The sequence below is a fragment of the Mya arenaria genome, chromosome 7, assembly GCF_026914265.1.
Source record: "Mya arenaria isolate MELC-2E11 chromosome 7, ASM2691426v1".
Lineage (NCBI taxonomy): Eukaryota > Metazoa > Mollusca > Bivalvia > Myida > Myidae > Mya > Mya arenaria.
The window spans coordinates 21,395,884-21,412,964 of NC_069128.1; the positions used below are offsets into that span (position 1 = coordinate 21,395,884).

General features: G+C 36.2%; 1 protein-coding gene across 3 annotated transcripts in view; it reads right to left on the reverse strand.

Annotated features, from left to right (window-relative positions):
- The window catches only part of LOC128240854 (low-density lipoprotein receptor-related protein 1-like), a 183,586-nt gene that overhangs the window by 95,283 nt on the left and 71,222 nt on the right, over positions 1–17,081 (reverse strand). For all 3 annotated transcript variants that reach the window (XM_052957801.1, XM_052957800.1, XM_052957798.1), the window contains 13 exons: positions 15,508–15,615; positions 14,550–14,681; positions 13,409–13,566; positions 12,681–12,786; positions 12,153–12,339; positions 11,819–11,928; positions 11,289–11,410; positions 8,839–9,016; positions 8,112–8,234; positions 6,138–6,206; positions 4,486–4,727; positions 2,345–2,495; positions 319–459 (listed from right to left, as the gene is read on the reverse strand). In XM_052957801.1, the coding sequence (XP_052813761.1) occupies positions 319–459; positions 2,345–2,495; positions 4,486–4,727; positions 6,138–6,206; positions 8,112–8,234; positions 8,839–9,016; positions 11,289–11,410; positions 11,819–11,928; positions 12,153–12,339; positions 12,681–12,786; positions 13,409–13,566; positions 14,550–14,681; positions 15,508–15,615 (1,827 nt within the window). The remainder of the gene's footprint in view (positions 1–318; positions 460–2,344; positions 2,496–4,485; positions 4,728–6,137; positions 6,207–8,111; positions 8,235–8,838; positions 9,017–11,288; positions 11,411–11,818; positions 11,929–12,152; positions 12,340–12,680; positions 12,787–13,408; positions 13,567–14,549; positions 14,682–15,507; positions 15,616–17,081) is intronic.

A 17,081-nucleotide genomic window follows, 5' to 3' on the forward strand; every position in this document is an offset into this window, starting at 1 on the left:
GAAATTAAAAAATAGAAAAATATTTAAACAAGGCATTATTATTTCAGATTTCGAAATTGAGGCTGAGGGTATTTATAGTAATTGATAAAACTACATGAACATTTCATGGTGTGTTCAATTATAAAAAGATCCATCGTATCAACAAGCTTTAACAACCAATTCTCTTATGACCAAATCTTATACAACAACCAATTTTGTAAGACAGTCAAATATCATACAGCCAAATATCGTTCAAAGATCAAGTAATGAATTAAAAATGTTATTTACAAATTCAAGCTAGCTATGTAACTATAATAATTATGTTAGAAGATTTCTCACTTTGACAAGTGCCAACATCCTCATCAGAGCCATCCGCACAGTCTTCCTCACCATCACACAGCCAGCCAATAGAGATACACTCTCCGCCTTTCCGGCATGTAAACTCGGTCACATTACTGCATTGGAAGATTGGGACACCAGCTGGAAAAGTACGGGTATATCTTGTTAAACTAGAAATGTGTCCATAGGACACGGATGCCCCCACTTCGATTTTTTGTCACAGAAAATAAGCCATAATGATTATTCAGGATAATCTCAAGTCTTTTTTTGCAAATAAAGGGCCGTAACTCCTAAATGACAAAAGCGATTTCCATGGCTATCGAACTTGATCAAGATATTATGGTCAAAATCATGTATGTAAAGTTTGGTGAGGATTGGACACATACTTTTCAAGAATTAGATTGGAAACATATATTTTTGAAGTATTTTTGGCAAAAAAGGGCCGTAACTCCTAAATGACTAAAGCGATTTCCATGACTATCGAACTTGATCAAGATATTATGGTCACAAACATGTGTTTAAAGTTTGGTGAGGATTGGACAAACAGTTTTCAAGAATTAGATCGGAAACAATCTTCGGGACGTACGTACGTACAGACAGACAGACGTACGTACGGACAAGGGCAACCCTATATGCCGCCACTTTGTGGGGGCATAAAAACTTAATTGTCTAATTATTATGGTACTTTAAATCTACGGAAAATCTGTGGATATAATTGATTTGCTGTATTGAAATGAAAGCAGATCTGATGGCCCCTCCTGGAATTGAACTGTATAAAGATATGAAATGTTAATCAAGTTGATATGTATGTATTTCTTTTCTTCTTTTTTTCAACCTTGCGGTCAAGGATAACCTGTGAAAGTGCAAGCACTTATTTCCAATGGGGTTCTTTTGTTTTTTTTGAAGGGACAGCACGTGGAAGAGATAGTGGAGGGATACAAGGAAGTCAGGGTGAGATCACTAACTCCTTCGAAGAGACCCCTTGATTCTTTTACGTGTAAAGCATCGATACACGGGGTACAAATTTCCTTGGTTAAACCAGTACTGAGTACACCACTTTTCCAAGCACTACCCTTTAAATGCCGAGCGCCAGGCAAGGGAGCTACTTGTACCAACTTTTAACATCTTTCAGTATGACGCTGCCAGGGATCCACCTATGACCTCCCACTCCATAGGTGGACACCTTAATCACTAGGCCATGGAGACGTATAAAAATCATATAAAAAAAGTCACTACACAAATTGTTAAGTCATTGTGAGGTCATATTATGTTATTCATTAAACAATGTTAGTAATAAAATTGATATGCATAAGCATACATTCCATTCACAAGTAAAATGCTGTATCAAAATAAAAATGCTTCTGAAACTAACTTAATTTTCATGGGTGCCCTGTGTCTTAAAGTTATTATAGTCCGTACAGAGCACTTTGATTTTGGAACATTATACTGGACAAAGGCACTTACTTAACAAGAATTTAGAACAAATTTACATCAAAACTTTGAATGTATATTGTATAATGTATTTTCTGTAATAGGCAGCACTTGACAACATTACTTAACATTTAAATCATTTACGACTTTTAAACAACACAAGTATTAAGTTGATGCTCTCAGCCGAACTTATGGATACGGTGTTAAAGAATTATTATAATTTATTGGGCAGACACCAATGTTTGACGCCAACCTGACTGCTTGACTGGGGACTGCCTGCCCAATAACATCCTCATTCTAATAACCCGTTTTTCATTGAAAAATTCATATATTTTTTTTACAGTTCTACCAAAAGCTCTTACAGAAAATTACCACACCACCCAATGTTTTTTTTTAAAACACCATATAACAAAAAGTCATAGAGATATCACCAAAAATTTGATCACAAAATAATCAATATAATAATACCACAATTAAGATATCTCAAAGTCACTTTGCCTTTAAAGGCTATCACTGGCAGTCACTATTGAAATACATTTTTATCACAAACAGTGAAGTGAGCATACAGGCCAATGTTATCACAAATTCATCCTACCACAGTTTTTTTCATCCTCCCCTTGCTCACAGTCTGCATGCCCATCACAGACGTAGCTCTTCGGCACACACTGGCTCGACTTGTTCATGTTTACGCTAGTGCTGTTACAGTCAAACATGTTCATGGCTGCACAGCCACCCTCACAGCCATTCTAAGACAAATAATTGAGAATGATATTGTTATAGGATTGTCTGGATATGAAAGTTAACAATCATCTTCCAGTCTCTCACAGATTTACTGCTTTACAACTTTTTTACTTTTTGTCTTGGAATGAGCAAATTTTTGCGTAAATATATGCAAACCAGTGATAAAAGACTGCTGACAAAAGATCAGATCGCAAATTTTCATATTTCCGTTCCAAAATTAATGTTTTATGGCTAAAACCGTTACTAACGGTTTAAGAAACAAGAGGGCCAAATGCCCCTGAATTGCTCACCTGTCATATATTGCACATTCTTCCATTATATACAAATATTGAAAAACCTAAGCCTATGAACACGGGGCGTGGCCAATTTTGACCCCAGGGCTAAAGTTTGAACAATCTTAATAGTGGTCCGATAAACGATGCTTCATACCAAATATCTAAGGCCTTCGCCTTTTGGTTTCGGAGAAGAAGATTTTTTAAGTTTTCATCATATACATATATAAGGAAACCCATGACCGCCCGGGTGGGGCCATTTTTTGACCCCAGGGCCAAAGATTGAACAATATTGGTACAAGTCAACTAGATGATATATCATGCCAAATATCTAAGCTCTTGTCACTACTTGATTTTACGTGTGTATCTATATATGTATATTTGTTATTAATTGTTGTATGTGGCCCATATTGAAAATTGGTATGTGTACTAAATATGTTATCCAGTTTAAATTAAGACGTAACTTGTGAGTTCGGAGAAGATTTTTTAAGTTTTCACTATAACACATATAAGAAAACCCATCAGCCCCGGGGTGTGGCCAATTTTGACCCCAGGGCCATAATTTGAACAAACTTTGTAGAGGTCCACTAGACGATGAATCATGCCAAATATCTAAGCTCTAGGCCAAGTAAGTTCAGAGGAGAAGATTTTTTAAGTTTTCACTATAAACATATAGAGAAAACCCATGACCCCCCGGGGCGGGGCCAATTTTGACCCCAGGGCCATAATTTGAACAATCTTGGTAGAGGACCATTTGGTGATCCTACCTACCATATATCAACGGCCTAAGCCTTGTGGTTTGGGAGAAGAAGATTTTTAAAGTTTTTCCTTTTGTTTGCCATGGCAACCACAGTTCTGCATGGAATTGAATTCGTTGAACAACTTTGATAGAAGACCACCCAAGGAACATCCCTATGAAGTCTAATTAATATTGGCCCAGCGGTTAAGGAGGAGATGTCTTTTAAGTAAATTGTTGACGGACGACGCACGACGCACGAAGCACGACGGACGCCGGACAAAAGGCGATCACAAAAGCTCACCATGTTACAAAGTGACAGGTGAGCTAAAAAGCAATAAAACATTAATATTTGAACTTCAATATAAAAATCTGTGATCTATTTTTTTGTCAGCAGTCTTATACGTATGGTTTACATGGATTTCCGCATAAATTGGCTTGTTCCAAGACAAAAAATAAAAAACTTGTCAAAACATTCAATCCGTGAGAGTGCAGCATAAGAAATAATAGAACGTTTAACTTCTAGGCTTGTCCCTGTACTTTCCATTGTATTATTATTAAGTCAAAAGAATTTGTGACTACCCTATAATAACAAATTATATGTCATTAATTTAACAATTATTCACTTAATAAGTATACTGAACAAACACCCAAACAAAATGCAACATGTTGGTAACGTGTAGCCAACATTGCAATCTTCTCAACTGAATATTTTATGTCACCAATAATTTGCAAACACTGTCATTTTCTAATACTTGTTGATCCATATTATCTTTAAACAGAACTTTTGATTAGGGTGACCACTTCGAATTAACAGCGTTTAAATGTATGTATATACTGTAATTGTTAGATTCCTATTGTTTGTTGTATATAAGGGATGTAAATCTTGTATGCTTAATATAGCTGAAGACTCTCCAGTTGGAGGTTTGTGTAGCATGTGTTGTGAATAAAGAATAAGAAGTGCATCTGAGTTAACAGTAATTATACCTCATCACTGTTATCAAAGTGCTCTCCTTCTGTACAGTCTACATGTGAATCACAGCGAAGCTCCACTGAGATGCACTTCCCCGTCGTGGTGCACTGGAATGTGTGGATGGTGCACTCGTCGTATTTGCAGTAGAGGCCTTCATCGTCGGACGAAGGGCAGTCCACCTTTGAGTCACACCACCAATCCTGCGGCATACACTCGTGAGTTGCAGTGCAGTATGACTTGTTCTCTGGACAAACCTCTGAAAAGGTCATTATTACTGTATTTGAATCAATTTATACAAACTAGAATACCAATGACCTGGCAATGACATTCTTGAACTTACCATAACATTATCAATAGTCAAATTGTATAACATACAATGGAAACTAGACTTTGTTTTTGGCATGTGTCTCCCAAAATATTACAATTGGTTACAGAACTATTGTATAAACATAATACCGTGTGGCTTAAGTCCTCAAATGCATGCTGGATTTGAAACTGCATATCCAATAAGCATAACTAATCAAATAAACAAGAAAAAGTAACAAAGAGCAGTAACTCTGTAATTAACTGAAATAAAGTTATGGTGCTGGTACACTGCACTTCCTCTCATTTTGTTGAACCATTGTATGATGTTTGATTCAATTAAATGCAGTAGTTTCCAGACAAGAAAAAGGTAACATAAGGCAATAACTCTGTAATAGGCTTCAATTGAGTTATGGTTCTTGTTCACTGCACTTCCTCTCTCTGTGCTTTTCCATTTGATGAAGTTTCAATAAATTCCACCTTATACGGAAATAACACGGGAAATAACACGGGAAATAACACGGGAAAAAAATAACAAAGGGCAATATCTCTGTAATTGGCTTAAATAAAAATATGGTTTTTGTACAGTGCACTTTCTCTAAATGTGCTTTACCATTGTATGTAGACTTAATTGTGCAGTTTTCAAGTTACCCTCCAGACAAGGAAAAGTAACAAAGGGTAATAACTCTGTGTTTTGCTGCAATATAGCTTTGATCCTTGGTTACTGCACTTTCTCTTATCATTGTATGAAGTTGAAATAAAAGAAAAAATGAAACAGACCGACTGACAAACCGACCACAGCTTGATTTCAATATACCCACTTCAAACTTTGTTTAAAGGGGGTATGATAATTGTAATTATTTCATTTTTAATTACGCAAGACAGAAAATTTTGCTCAATGATTAACTTTAAAACTGAAACAACGGCCCTAGCTCTGTACTTTAAAGTCAAGATGAATAGCTGTGCACTCTTACTCTGTGCAGTCAAGCACATTCACGCACGTATGCACGCACACACACCACCTCAGGTGCACTTTTACATACTGCTTAACATTCTTGTTAAGGTTTATCCCATTGGCTTGTACACTTTTGGAGATATGGGCAACCAGATTTTGAGAGGGATGGCTTCTCTATTTTGTAACCATGTTTAGAGCCACCAAGCAATACACAAAACCCGAAGTACACAACTTAAAATGCTGGTTAACCTCCCTGTAAACTTTCATCGCAACGAATAATAATACTTTTGTAGATATGTACGACACAAATTTGAAACAGATGGACACACTGATGGATATGGAAGAACAGACAACCATGCTGAAAACAATATGTATCCCTTCGTTTGAATTGCTTTACCAATCACTAACCTAGTGAGCAGTTGGATGAAACAATGGAGCATGAATTGTCTTCACAGTTTGCCGGACAGTTGCCCACCTCTGAAACAGATAATCATTATATACAGAATCGGATTGGAAACATTTTTTCATATCTTAGAGTTTGTTTCATGATACATTGTTTCATGATATATACACATATATACCTTCACATTAGAGAGCTCACAGTTAACAAGAAAATCAGTGATTTTCTTCAAGCAAATCAACAATTTTTGTTGATTATGACTGTTTAGCTTGATCATTATCACAAACTTGGAATAATTGATGTACTGGATTTGCTTTAAAAATCGACTCTGTCTTATAATAGAATTTCTGTAACAAAATCAGTTTTGTTAAAATGTTTGACAAAAAAGATATCCACTAACGTAATAAATTTTAGGTTATGTTTATTTCTCAAATAATCTATTTTAATATCAAATTACAATTTTGACATAATTTACTGGTTCAAAAACGAGGTACTCAGTATTGATAAAAAACAAGAGCCGTCGTAAGACAGCGCGCTCGACTACGCCGCTTTGACTTAGAATACAATAACAATGTAATAATACCAAGTTTGGTCTCTTTATGTCAAACCTAACTAAAATTATTCGATATATAAGGTGACTTTGATGCTGCCCTCCCACCAGCCTGCCCAAACAATGACACAAGTCATTCAAATAACTTGATTTCCCATTATGAAAATGTGGTTAAGATTAAACAAATATGCCTTTCAAAGGAAATTAAAAAAAATAAAAAAAATAAAATTCAAGGGCCATAATTTGTATTTAGGCTTAAAACGGAGTTATGTTTCTCATTGTAAGATGGTCATAAATAATTTTGAATTTTATTAAGTGCATTTAATGAACGATATAGAAGTTTTTTTATTAAAATCCCAACTTGCCCTTAACTTTACTTGCCTAAAACTTTAACCTAAGTCAATCAGGGGCCATAACTTGTAATAAGGATATGGAGTTATGAAACTTCATTGGGTGATGGTCCTGAACAATTGTGTGAAGTATTAAGTCAATTGAATGAAGGGTATAAAAGTTATTAAACAATATCCCAACCTGCCCTAAAACTTAAACCTAAGTTCCATAGTCAATCAGGGGCCATAATTTGTATAAAATATAATATGGAGTTATCTAACCTCATTATATGATGGCTCTGAACATCTCTGTCAAGTATTTAGTCAATTGAATGAATGGTATTGGAGTTTTAAGTGAAAATCCCAACTTGCCCTAAAACTTTAACCTGCCCTAAGACTTTAACCTAAGTCAATCAGGGGCCATAACTTGTATTTAGGATAATATGGAGTTATGTAACCTCATTGTGTGATGGTCCTGAACAACTGTGTGAAGTATTAAGTCAATTGAACAAAGGATATAGAAGTTATTAATAAATATTCCAACTTGCCCTAAAACTTTAACCTAAGTTTCATAGTCAATCAGGGGCCATAATCTGTGTAAAGAATAATATGGAGTTATCTAACCTCATCATGTGATGGCCCTGAACAACTGTGTGAAGTATTAAGTCAATTGAATGTAGGGTATTGGACTTATAAGTGAAAATCCCAACTTGCCCTTAAACTTTAACCGGACGCCGACACCGACGCTGGGGCGAGTAGTATAGCCCACCTATTCTTCTAATAGTCAAGCTAATAAACAACGAAACTACAATTGATTTTAAATAAAGGGCAAAACCATGTTTAAATAGTCACTAGCAATTTAGCTAAAAGAAATAAGATATCTTAGATTGTTACAAAAAATCATTGGCTTTAATTAATTATCATATTGTATTCATATTTACTGTTAGGGTACCTATCTTGGAATTAAACTTAATGGTGTTCATATATAACAAATTGATATCAACTGTTTCTCAATAAGGCTACCATATATATAAAACAGAATATATAAATGTATAAACTACATTTATTGAGAATTATACTTGAAGACCACATTCCACCATTACCTGTGCAGCCTTTATCTGATTGCATGTAGCCAGCAGGACAAAGGCAGGTAGCATTCAACTTTTCATCTATCCTGGTCAGGGCACAGATGTGATCACACTGCATACTCTCACAAGGGTTAGGTACTGCAGAAAATAAATTAATGTGTAAACTTTGCATGTGCAACATTATATAACTGTTGAAAATGTATTACTACGACATGAGTGCCATGGCGTGAAGGCAGAATACTCGTCTGTTCATATTTTCTTTCAGTCCACCAAGGAGCATAACTAAAAAACTATTAAACCCATAGTTATGGGCCTTGCTAGACACGTGCAAATTGTCTTGAACAGTTTTGGGGTTGAGGCCAAGGCTTCAGTTTTTGCACAACACCGAAAACAACACTTAAGCAATGACGATACCTCCACTTTTTTCTTTGGGAAATAGAAAATCTAAAAATGTAATAGAATTCATATAAATATATTTACTCAAACTCAGTGCTGATAAATAACTTATCTCAAGTTGTTGCACAATATTATTCCACTTACAAACTTGTATAACATGTATAATTGTATTTTTATACATAAATTCACTAGCCCATTAATGCATACTAAGGTTAAATAAAATCTACTATACAGTTTTTTAACTTGTTCTTTACAAATATATTTTTATAAAAAATAATAAGTGTCATAAAATTCACACATTAATCAAGTTTCTAACAAGAATTGACTGCATCCATTCTATATAAACCTTTAGGCTGTTTCACTTTGTGAAACATATGTAGACGTGCTGGCCGTGACATGTTTGCGTTCAAGGTGACGGCTGGTACCCCGTAGTCATAGCGATGAACTTTGATTACTTGGTTGTCATGGCGATCGGACATGTACATGTAATTCTCAAACACAGAAAGGCTGTAGATATATTCAACCTAAAAATAAAAGGATTTTGTGGTAATATATAGTCAGATATTACGGATTGAGCCATGAATGTACTTTTGTATTTATAGATATTTTTTATTGTATTTATAGACATCTTTTATTAATCCCTATTTTAGAAAAATAAATTATTAGATGAGATAAACATGATTGTTTATCATTTAAACAAGAGATGTTTGTCAAACATTATGCCCCCCCTGAGCGCCATGTTGTCAGGATTATATGGACAATTAAATGAAATATGCATGGACCGAAATGACAGCTGATTTGTCGCTAACATTGTATGCCGTTGAGGCAGTTTTAAGATTATGACCATTCAAAGTTTGAGGATAGAGTGTGTTATGACCATGACCTTTGACTCTATGACCTCAAAATCCATAGTAGTCATCAGCTGGTCACCAAAAATCTAAATGTTAAGTTTGAGGGCCATGGGTGCAGGCATTGACAAGTTATCACACAGACAAGCATTTTTCATTAAAGGTCACTGTAATCTTGACCTTTGATCCAATGACCCCTTAAATCATAAGGGGTCATCTACAGGTCAGACACAACTCCAAGTCAAGTTTGAGGGCCATGGGTGCAGGCATTGTCCAATTATCACTTGAAACATTTTCGCATTCAAGGTCACTGTGAACCTGACCTTTGACCAAATGACTCCTAAAATCAATAAGGGTTATCTCCTGGTCAGGCCCAACTTACATGTCAAGTTTGATGATCATAGATTCAGGCATTGTTGAGATATCACTGGAAGAAGATTTGTTAACTTTTTTGCGTTAAAGGTTACTGTGACCTTGACCTTGGCCTGATGACCCCCAAAGTCAAGAGGGGTCATCTACTGGTCCGGCCCAACCTTCATGTCAAGTTTGATGACCATAGGTCCAGGAATTGTCGAGTTTGCTTTCAAGGTCACTGTGACCTTGACCTCTGACCCCTTAAATCAATAGGGGTCATCTACTGGTCAGGCCCAACCTCCAAGTCAAGTTTGAGGGCCATGGGCGCAGGCATTATTGAGTTATCACTCGGGCAACCTTTTATCGTTCAAAGTCACTGTTACCTTGACCTTTGGCCCAATGACCCCTAAAATCAATAGGGGCCATCTACTGGTCAGGCCCAACCTCCAATTAAAGTTTGATGGCCGTGGGTGCAGGCATTGTCGAGTTATCACTCAGACAACCTTTTACCATTCAAGGTCACTGTGACCTTGACCTTTGGCCTGATGACCCCCCAAAACAATAGGGGTCATCTACTGGTCAGGCCAGTCGAGTAATGACACGGACAACCTTTTACCATTCAAGGTCACTGTTACCTTGACTTTTGGCCGGATGACCCCCAAAAACAATAGGGTTCATCTACTGGTCAGGCCCAACCTCCAAGTCAATTATGAGGGCCATGGGTGCAGGCATTGTTGAGTTATCACTCGGACAACCTTTTACCATTCAATGTCACTATGACCTTGATCTTTGACCCGATGAGCCCCAAAAACAATAGGGGTCAGCTACTGGTCAGGCCCAACCTCCAAGTCAAGAATGAGGGCCAAGGGTGCAGGCATTGTCGAGTTATCACTCGGACATCCTTTTACCATTCAAGGTCACTGTGACCTTGACCTTTGGCCCGATGACCCCCAAAAACAATAGGGGTCATCTAATGGTCAGGCCCAACTTCCATATCAAGTTTGATGACCATAGGTCTAGGCATTGTTGAGTTATCACTCGGACAAGCTTTAAAATTATTTTACCATTAAAGGTCACTGTCACCTTGACCTTTGACCCGATGAGCCCTAAAATCAATAGGGGTCATCTACTGGTCAGGCCCAACCTTCATGTCAAGTTTGATGACCATACGTCCAGGAATTGTTGAGTTATCACTCGGACAAGCTTTGGTCTACCGACGGACCGACCGACCGACCGACATACCGACATGCCTGTGCAAAGCAATATACCCCTCTTCTTCGAAGGGGGGCATAATTAATTCAATATCTTACATAAAGGCAGAATGGCCATCAGACTTAGAAGTAACTGTTAAAAAGCTAATGCAGTAAGTTCAAATAATAGCTACATTCAAAAGAGCAAGTAACTCTTGAAATATAATTATGTAAAATAATGCACTCTACCTATAAAACAGTTACATTGAATAGTCCAAAGGTTCACAGCTCATGTATCAAAATTAAATTTCATTTGTGTTTAGTTGATAAAGAGATCACTTTAACATTGCTAATCGTTACATAGTACCGTCATGTGTTGATGAAGGTTTAATGATGTACAATACCTTCATGCCGATCGTAATTACACGCCTGGAAGAGTCATCTCCATCATAGTTTATGCGCTCAACAACATTCAGTTCCATATCGGCCCAGTAGAGATGATTGTTTGTGTGGTCCAGCGTCAGACCTTCAGATCAAATTTGGTAGAAAGTTACTAATACACAACATTAACAAATTCTTGTTGTTGAGGGTAGCTGTTGGAAATTCAAGTTGAAACAATTTTTCCTTGATCATTTTCTAAATCCATATAACATACATAAAATGTGACACCCATTGGGCCATATGTTCGATCAAGTCACAATCGTCAAATAAAAATGTGTGAACCGTTTTGTTACTCTATAATCATTGCTGATAAAAAAAGTGTAATGGATCGCCACCAAAACTTCTTCCAAGTTCTTTTTAAGAGTTCTTTTAAGCCATTAACCTATAAATATGAATTTAAAGGAAACATTTTTAGTCAATTAACCAATGCTAAATTGTGTCGCATAGTTTTTACCAAATGTCTTTCATCACCAGGATGGGGACAAACACTTACCTATAGGTTTTGCGAGTTTTGTGGTGACAGCGCTGGTAAGGCTGGTTCCATCCATGTTTAGTCTGTATATCGTGCTATTGGCCTTACTCCAGTCAGAAAAGAACAGGTATCTGAAATAGTTATCAAACTTATTCATTTGACAAAAATGTGATATTTTTTGCATAGATAGGTTATTACAACGTCTTACTCACAAAAATGATATTTAATATGACAAAATAAAGATAATGATTTATTTATAAACAAGCTTGTATTCAACCATGTTTAAAACCCATTTTCTACCAGTATATTAAATAACTCTGTCTTCAATACAAATCAACCATATTACACAACCTACCCCCCTGTTGGACACAGTGCGATACTTCGTGGCCCCTCAAGCGTTGCCATGGTGACAGGTGCCCCCGTCCCAGCAACAAGGGCTGCACAGAGGGATTTGTTGGGGTCACAGACCGACAGGCGGCTTAGTTCAAGGTCAAGGAAGTAGAGATTTTCAGTGATCCAGTCAATTGCAAAATCCACCACAGCTAGGAAAAGGAATTTGAATAAGAATTAATTACAAAAAATAATGCTCACCAATCATTTAATATTTTTGCATTTTGAGGGTTACAATCTTGTTAAAAGTAATTAATATTTTCCATAAATGCATTATTTTGTAAGTAGTTAAAGGTTTATCATTCAAAATGTACGTTTGTTATACATGTGTATGTATTGTTTTTGAATAAGAGTGTCACTTTAATTTCTATGGCACACTATGAACAACCTCCTTTATGAAAAGGCAAGCGCCACCTAGGTATGTCTTTCTTTCTGATTCAGATTCAGCCTTGATCCAGTTCATATTACAATTCCAGTTAAATGTATAACATACTTGTAAGCAGGATAGGGACTTTTATCTTGGATGGTCCCTTGAGGTCGGGTAATTCTGAGCTTGCACAAATCAATTCTGTATGTCCTTGATTGCCTCGATAAGTAAGCTGTAATATAAACATAAGTAATAGTTAATATTAATTTATGCAACCTGAGTTTTAAAGGACAATGTTTAATAACTTAAGCATGCAGTATAAGAGAATAGCATCATACTTTCTACGTACATTAGTCAAATGGTTTAGTTCGCCTACTTGTCAATCATTACATGATTTAATAATTTAACAATTTAATATTTTCATTTTTATGTTATACCCATGCAAAAAGTATAAACTAAAGGCAAACAATCATATAGATATACCATATCATAGCAAATGAAATAAGAAAGGATATAAAGGGAATAATTGTCATCAAGGATTGATCACATTTTTCCCTGCGTTTATGCTGTATACTCGCAGGAGGTCCTGGTGATTTTGGTCTAAATTGCAGGGGATTCTTATATTACACCAGGGATTTTTACGCAGCGAAATTTAGCGCAATATCTAAATTAATGATTTAAGAATAAATACAGAAACACACTCTGATTACAATAAATTTTGGACTTAGTCATCATGGTCCTTCCAGGGGATATGGAGTCCCCAGCAGGGCACCAAGGGAATGTTTCCCCATGCTGGGGGATATAGCATGTATGTTATCCCATTTAAAGAAATGAAATTCACAATATATCCATACCCAACAGACTTCTTTGTTGGCGTAGTTGAAGTCTAGAGTCTCGGCTTTCTGCGCCTGTTTCAACCATCGCATTGGAGATTTTGTGTACGGTGCACCTGCTAGCGTTAATTGCTGAATGTCCCACGTGTTTGATATCAAGATCGTTGGCTCTCGACCCTCTGAAATTTAACAAAAACATCATCATATTTAGTTTTTATAAATAAGTTTTTACTTTATAATTTGATGCATTACACAATACCTGCATGTAACAAAAGAAAAATTATCTTTATCGTTTCTTAATCTTAAATTAAATCTTTCTCCGGACCATTTACTGAGGTTACTCTGTGGTTTTGTATTGCATCCATGCCATGTTTCTTCCATAGTTGGAAGTTTTAGTCAAATATGATGAAAATAAACAAAAGTGCAGTGGGGCGAATGCAATGGCACAGCTCCTGTTGTTTTTTTACAGGCAAAAGACAGCATATTTAGTTATTTAAGTCAGAGTTACGGACCTTGCTAGTCATGTGTGTATTGTCCCCTGCAGCCTGTGAATTAGGTTCCATTTGTATATCAGTTGAACAGTTTTTGAGTTAAAGCCAAGGTTAAAGTTTTTGCAAACTGATGAAGCCGATGCCAAAGCTGATGTCTTGACAACGCAAATAAGACTATGACAACAGCTTTCAACACTTATGTCCCAATAATAAATTAACAATCAATAACTAATCTTGTTTGCCGAATATTTAGCAAAGGTAATAAGGTTCACACCATTGGTTTTGCCTGTCAACTTCCAGTTGACAAAGTTATCTGCATTCTATTCATTTATAATCAATTCTTCATATCTTGGATGAAAACAGACCAGCATTCACCAGATTGTAACCTCTCCAGCATGCAACATAATAATGAAATTGCCAAAACATGCAACTTTGAAACCAATATTGCATGCTCAATTTGTTTGGGAACACTTGACTTATGTCTGTGGCAATGCAATAAATGAAATACTTGCAGATATATTGACTTAATGTCCTTTACCCATGCATGACCTTAACCAAGGTGTGACACTGAAGTCAACACCAGGTTGAGTAGTAAAGCTCTATCGTACTTCTTCTTCAAAATTAATTAAGCTGAAAAGTTTTACATACAAACTGAAACATTATCAACTTACCATTGTCTGCTCTACAGCGCGAGTTTTCCTTGCTTGCAAACCCAGTAGCACATTTGCACGTGTAACTTCCATTTGTGTTTTCACAGTACTCTGGTTGATCACAGAACTGTTCGTACTTACACTCATTGAGATCTGAAACAGGCCATATTTGTCAATTATAAACATTACTGTATGTAAATAAGGGTTGCAAACGAATACGCCATCAAACGTTTGGTATTCGAATGTCAAAGTCGGTATTTGAATTTTCGATGTTATTTTGTCAAATAAATAAAAGCTACCTACAATTATGTTATTGTGTATAAAGTTTGTTTGTCTTGATTTAACACTGATTTACAAGAATTTGCCCCTTATGCCAGGGGAGTGAATTTGATGACAATACAAAATTTCACATTGTTTACAAATATGAAGGCTACTGTGGAATTGAAATTACACAATTCTGCTTTTTGCTTGTTCAACATGTATTGCTTTTATCTTTCTAAAAACGGGGAATTTCAGAGGCTAATTGTGGGAAATCATGGTCGGTTGCGTGAACCTGCTATGACAAAGAAGGGTTTAAATACCCTAGCTATTACTATAGCAAATAATAATAGTTTACATCAACCTCTACAAGATGTATTTTGTTAACCATATTTTCAAATATGAAAGATCAACCGAATATCTGAATATCAATTTCGCCATTTGTTTCCATCGCTCTAAAGATGCATACTAGTGAATTATTCTTAAATCTGCTCGATTGCCTCTTCTTCACATGTATCAAAGCCAAAAGCAAAAGCAAAACGTTTACAGTCCAAGGCATAGCCTTGTACACAGGTAACTTTAAAAATATAGATTTCTTTGCCTATGTCTATAAATAATATCCACTTTCTCAGTAACAACACAATAAGGCAGCCATCCTATTTCTTCAACCAATATTACACATAAAACAAAACCCAAGTTTACACAAAACTCATTGCCCTACCTTCACATGTTTTACTTGTATTGTTCCATGCCAATCCACTGTCACAGTAACAAAGTGCTCCATCCACTGTTTCCGCGCAGTTGGCATCCCCACATGGTTTCTCATCACCTGGGTAACAAGACATACAGGATCATTATAACATTATTAATGTTATATTTTTTTTGTGGTCGAATACCGGAGCTACTGTCTTAAATAAACAAGAGGGCCATGATGGCCCTAAATCGCTCACCTGAGTAAAAGAGTTTAACCTTTGTTATTAATATAGCTTGTTTCTCAAAGAATATTGAACAAGAGCTGTCAAAGTATGTGACAAATGCCCCCCAATGTGACATTGATCTATGAACAAGTACATAAAAAGTTGATCTTGCATTTATGTGTCAAATACATATTGCAAGTTATATTAAATTGCCTCTGAGCATAGAAAAAAACCCAATCATACTAAATGACAGCCAACACTCTTTATGTCCTTATATTCAGCATTCCATTGTGAATAAACACTTAGTGTATCTTTCACCTTAGAGGTAGGGACATGGGTCTTGCACACGACACGTTGTCTTGGTATGTCGAAAACATATGGCAAGTCATTTTAAAATCTGTCCATATAAGAGAAAGTCACAGCGCGGACACGACAGCCTATATTTTCCTTCAGGTTGCCATGGCAACCAGAGTTCTGCATGGAATTTATTTTTTTGAACAATTTTGAAAAAGCACCAACCAAGGATCATTCCTATGAAGTTTCATCAAAATTGTCCAAGCGGTTTAGGAGAAGAAGATGATTGTAACCAATTGTTGACACTTTTCCTTTAGGTTGCCATGTCAACCAGAGTTCTACATGGAATTAATTTCTTTGAACAATTTTGAAAAAGCACCAACCAAGGATCATTCCTATGAAGTTTCATCAAAATTGTCAAAGCGGTTTAGGAGAAGAAGATGATTATAACCAATTGTTGACATTTTCCTTTAGGTTGCCATGGCAACCGGGCCAAACAAAATTATGTGAACAAATTTAAGAGAGGTCCATGCAAGGACACTTCAAACCAAATTTGCTGAAGAACTATCAAGGGAAGAAAATGTTAAGTTTTTTTTACTAATTTTAGCTCTGGTGGCCCTTAAAAGGGGCCAAACAAAATTATTTGAAAAGACCTGACAGAGGCTCATGCTAAGGATGCTTCAGACTTGAAGATCCATCAAGCAGTTAATAAGATCAAGTTGTTTAAAGGTTTTTCTATTTTTTGCTCTGGTGACCCCTAAAAGGGGCCAAACAAAACCATTTGAACAAAGTTGAGAGAGGACCATGTAAGGATGCTACATATCAAGTATGGAGTCATTCTGACCTTTACTTTCAGAGGAAAAGACGTTTAAGTGACAAGACAATGTAAAAACAAATGACCCCTGAGCAAGGCCAATTTGACCCCAGGACAATAATTTGAATACCTTTGGTGTAGGTCCACTAGGTAACACTATATACCAAATATGAAAGCTCTAGGTGTTATATTTTGGAGAAGAGGATTTTAAAAGTTTTATTATATAAGACTATATAAAAATATTGAAAACCTAAGCCTATGAACACGGGG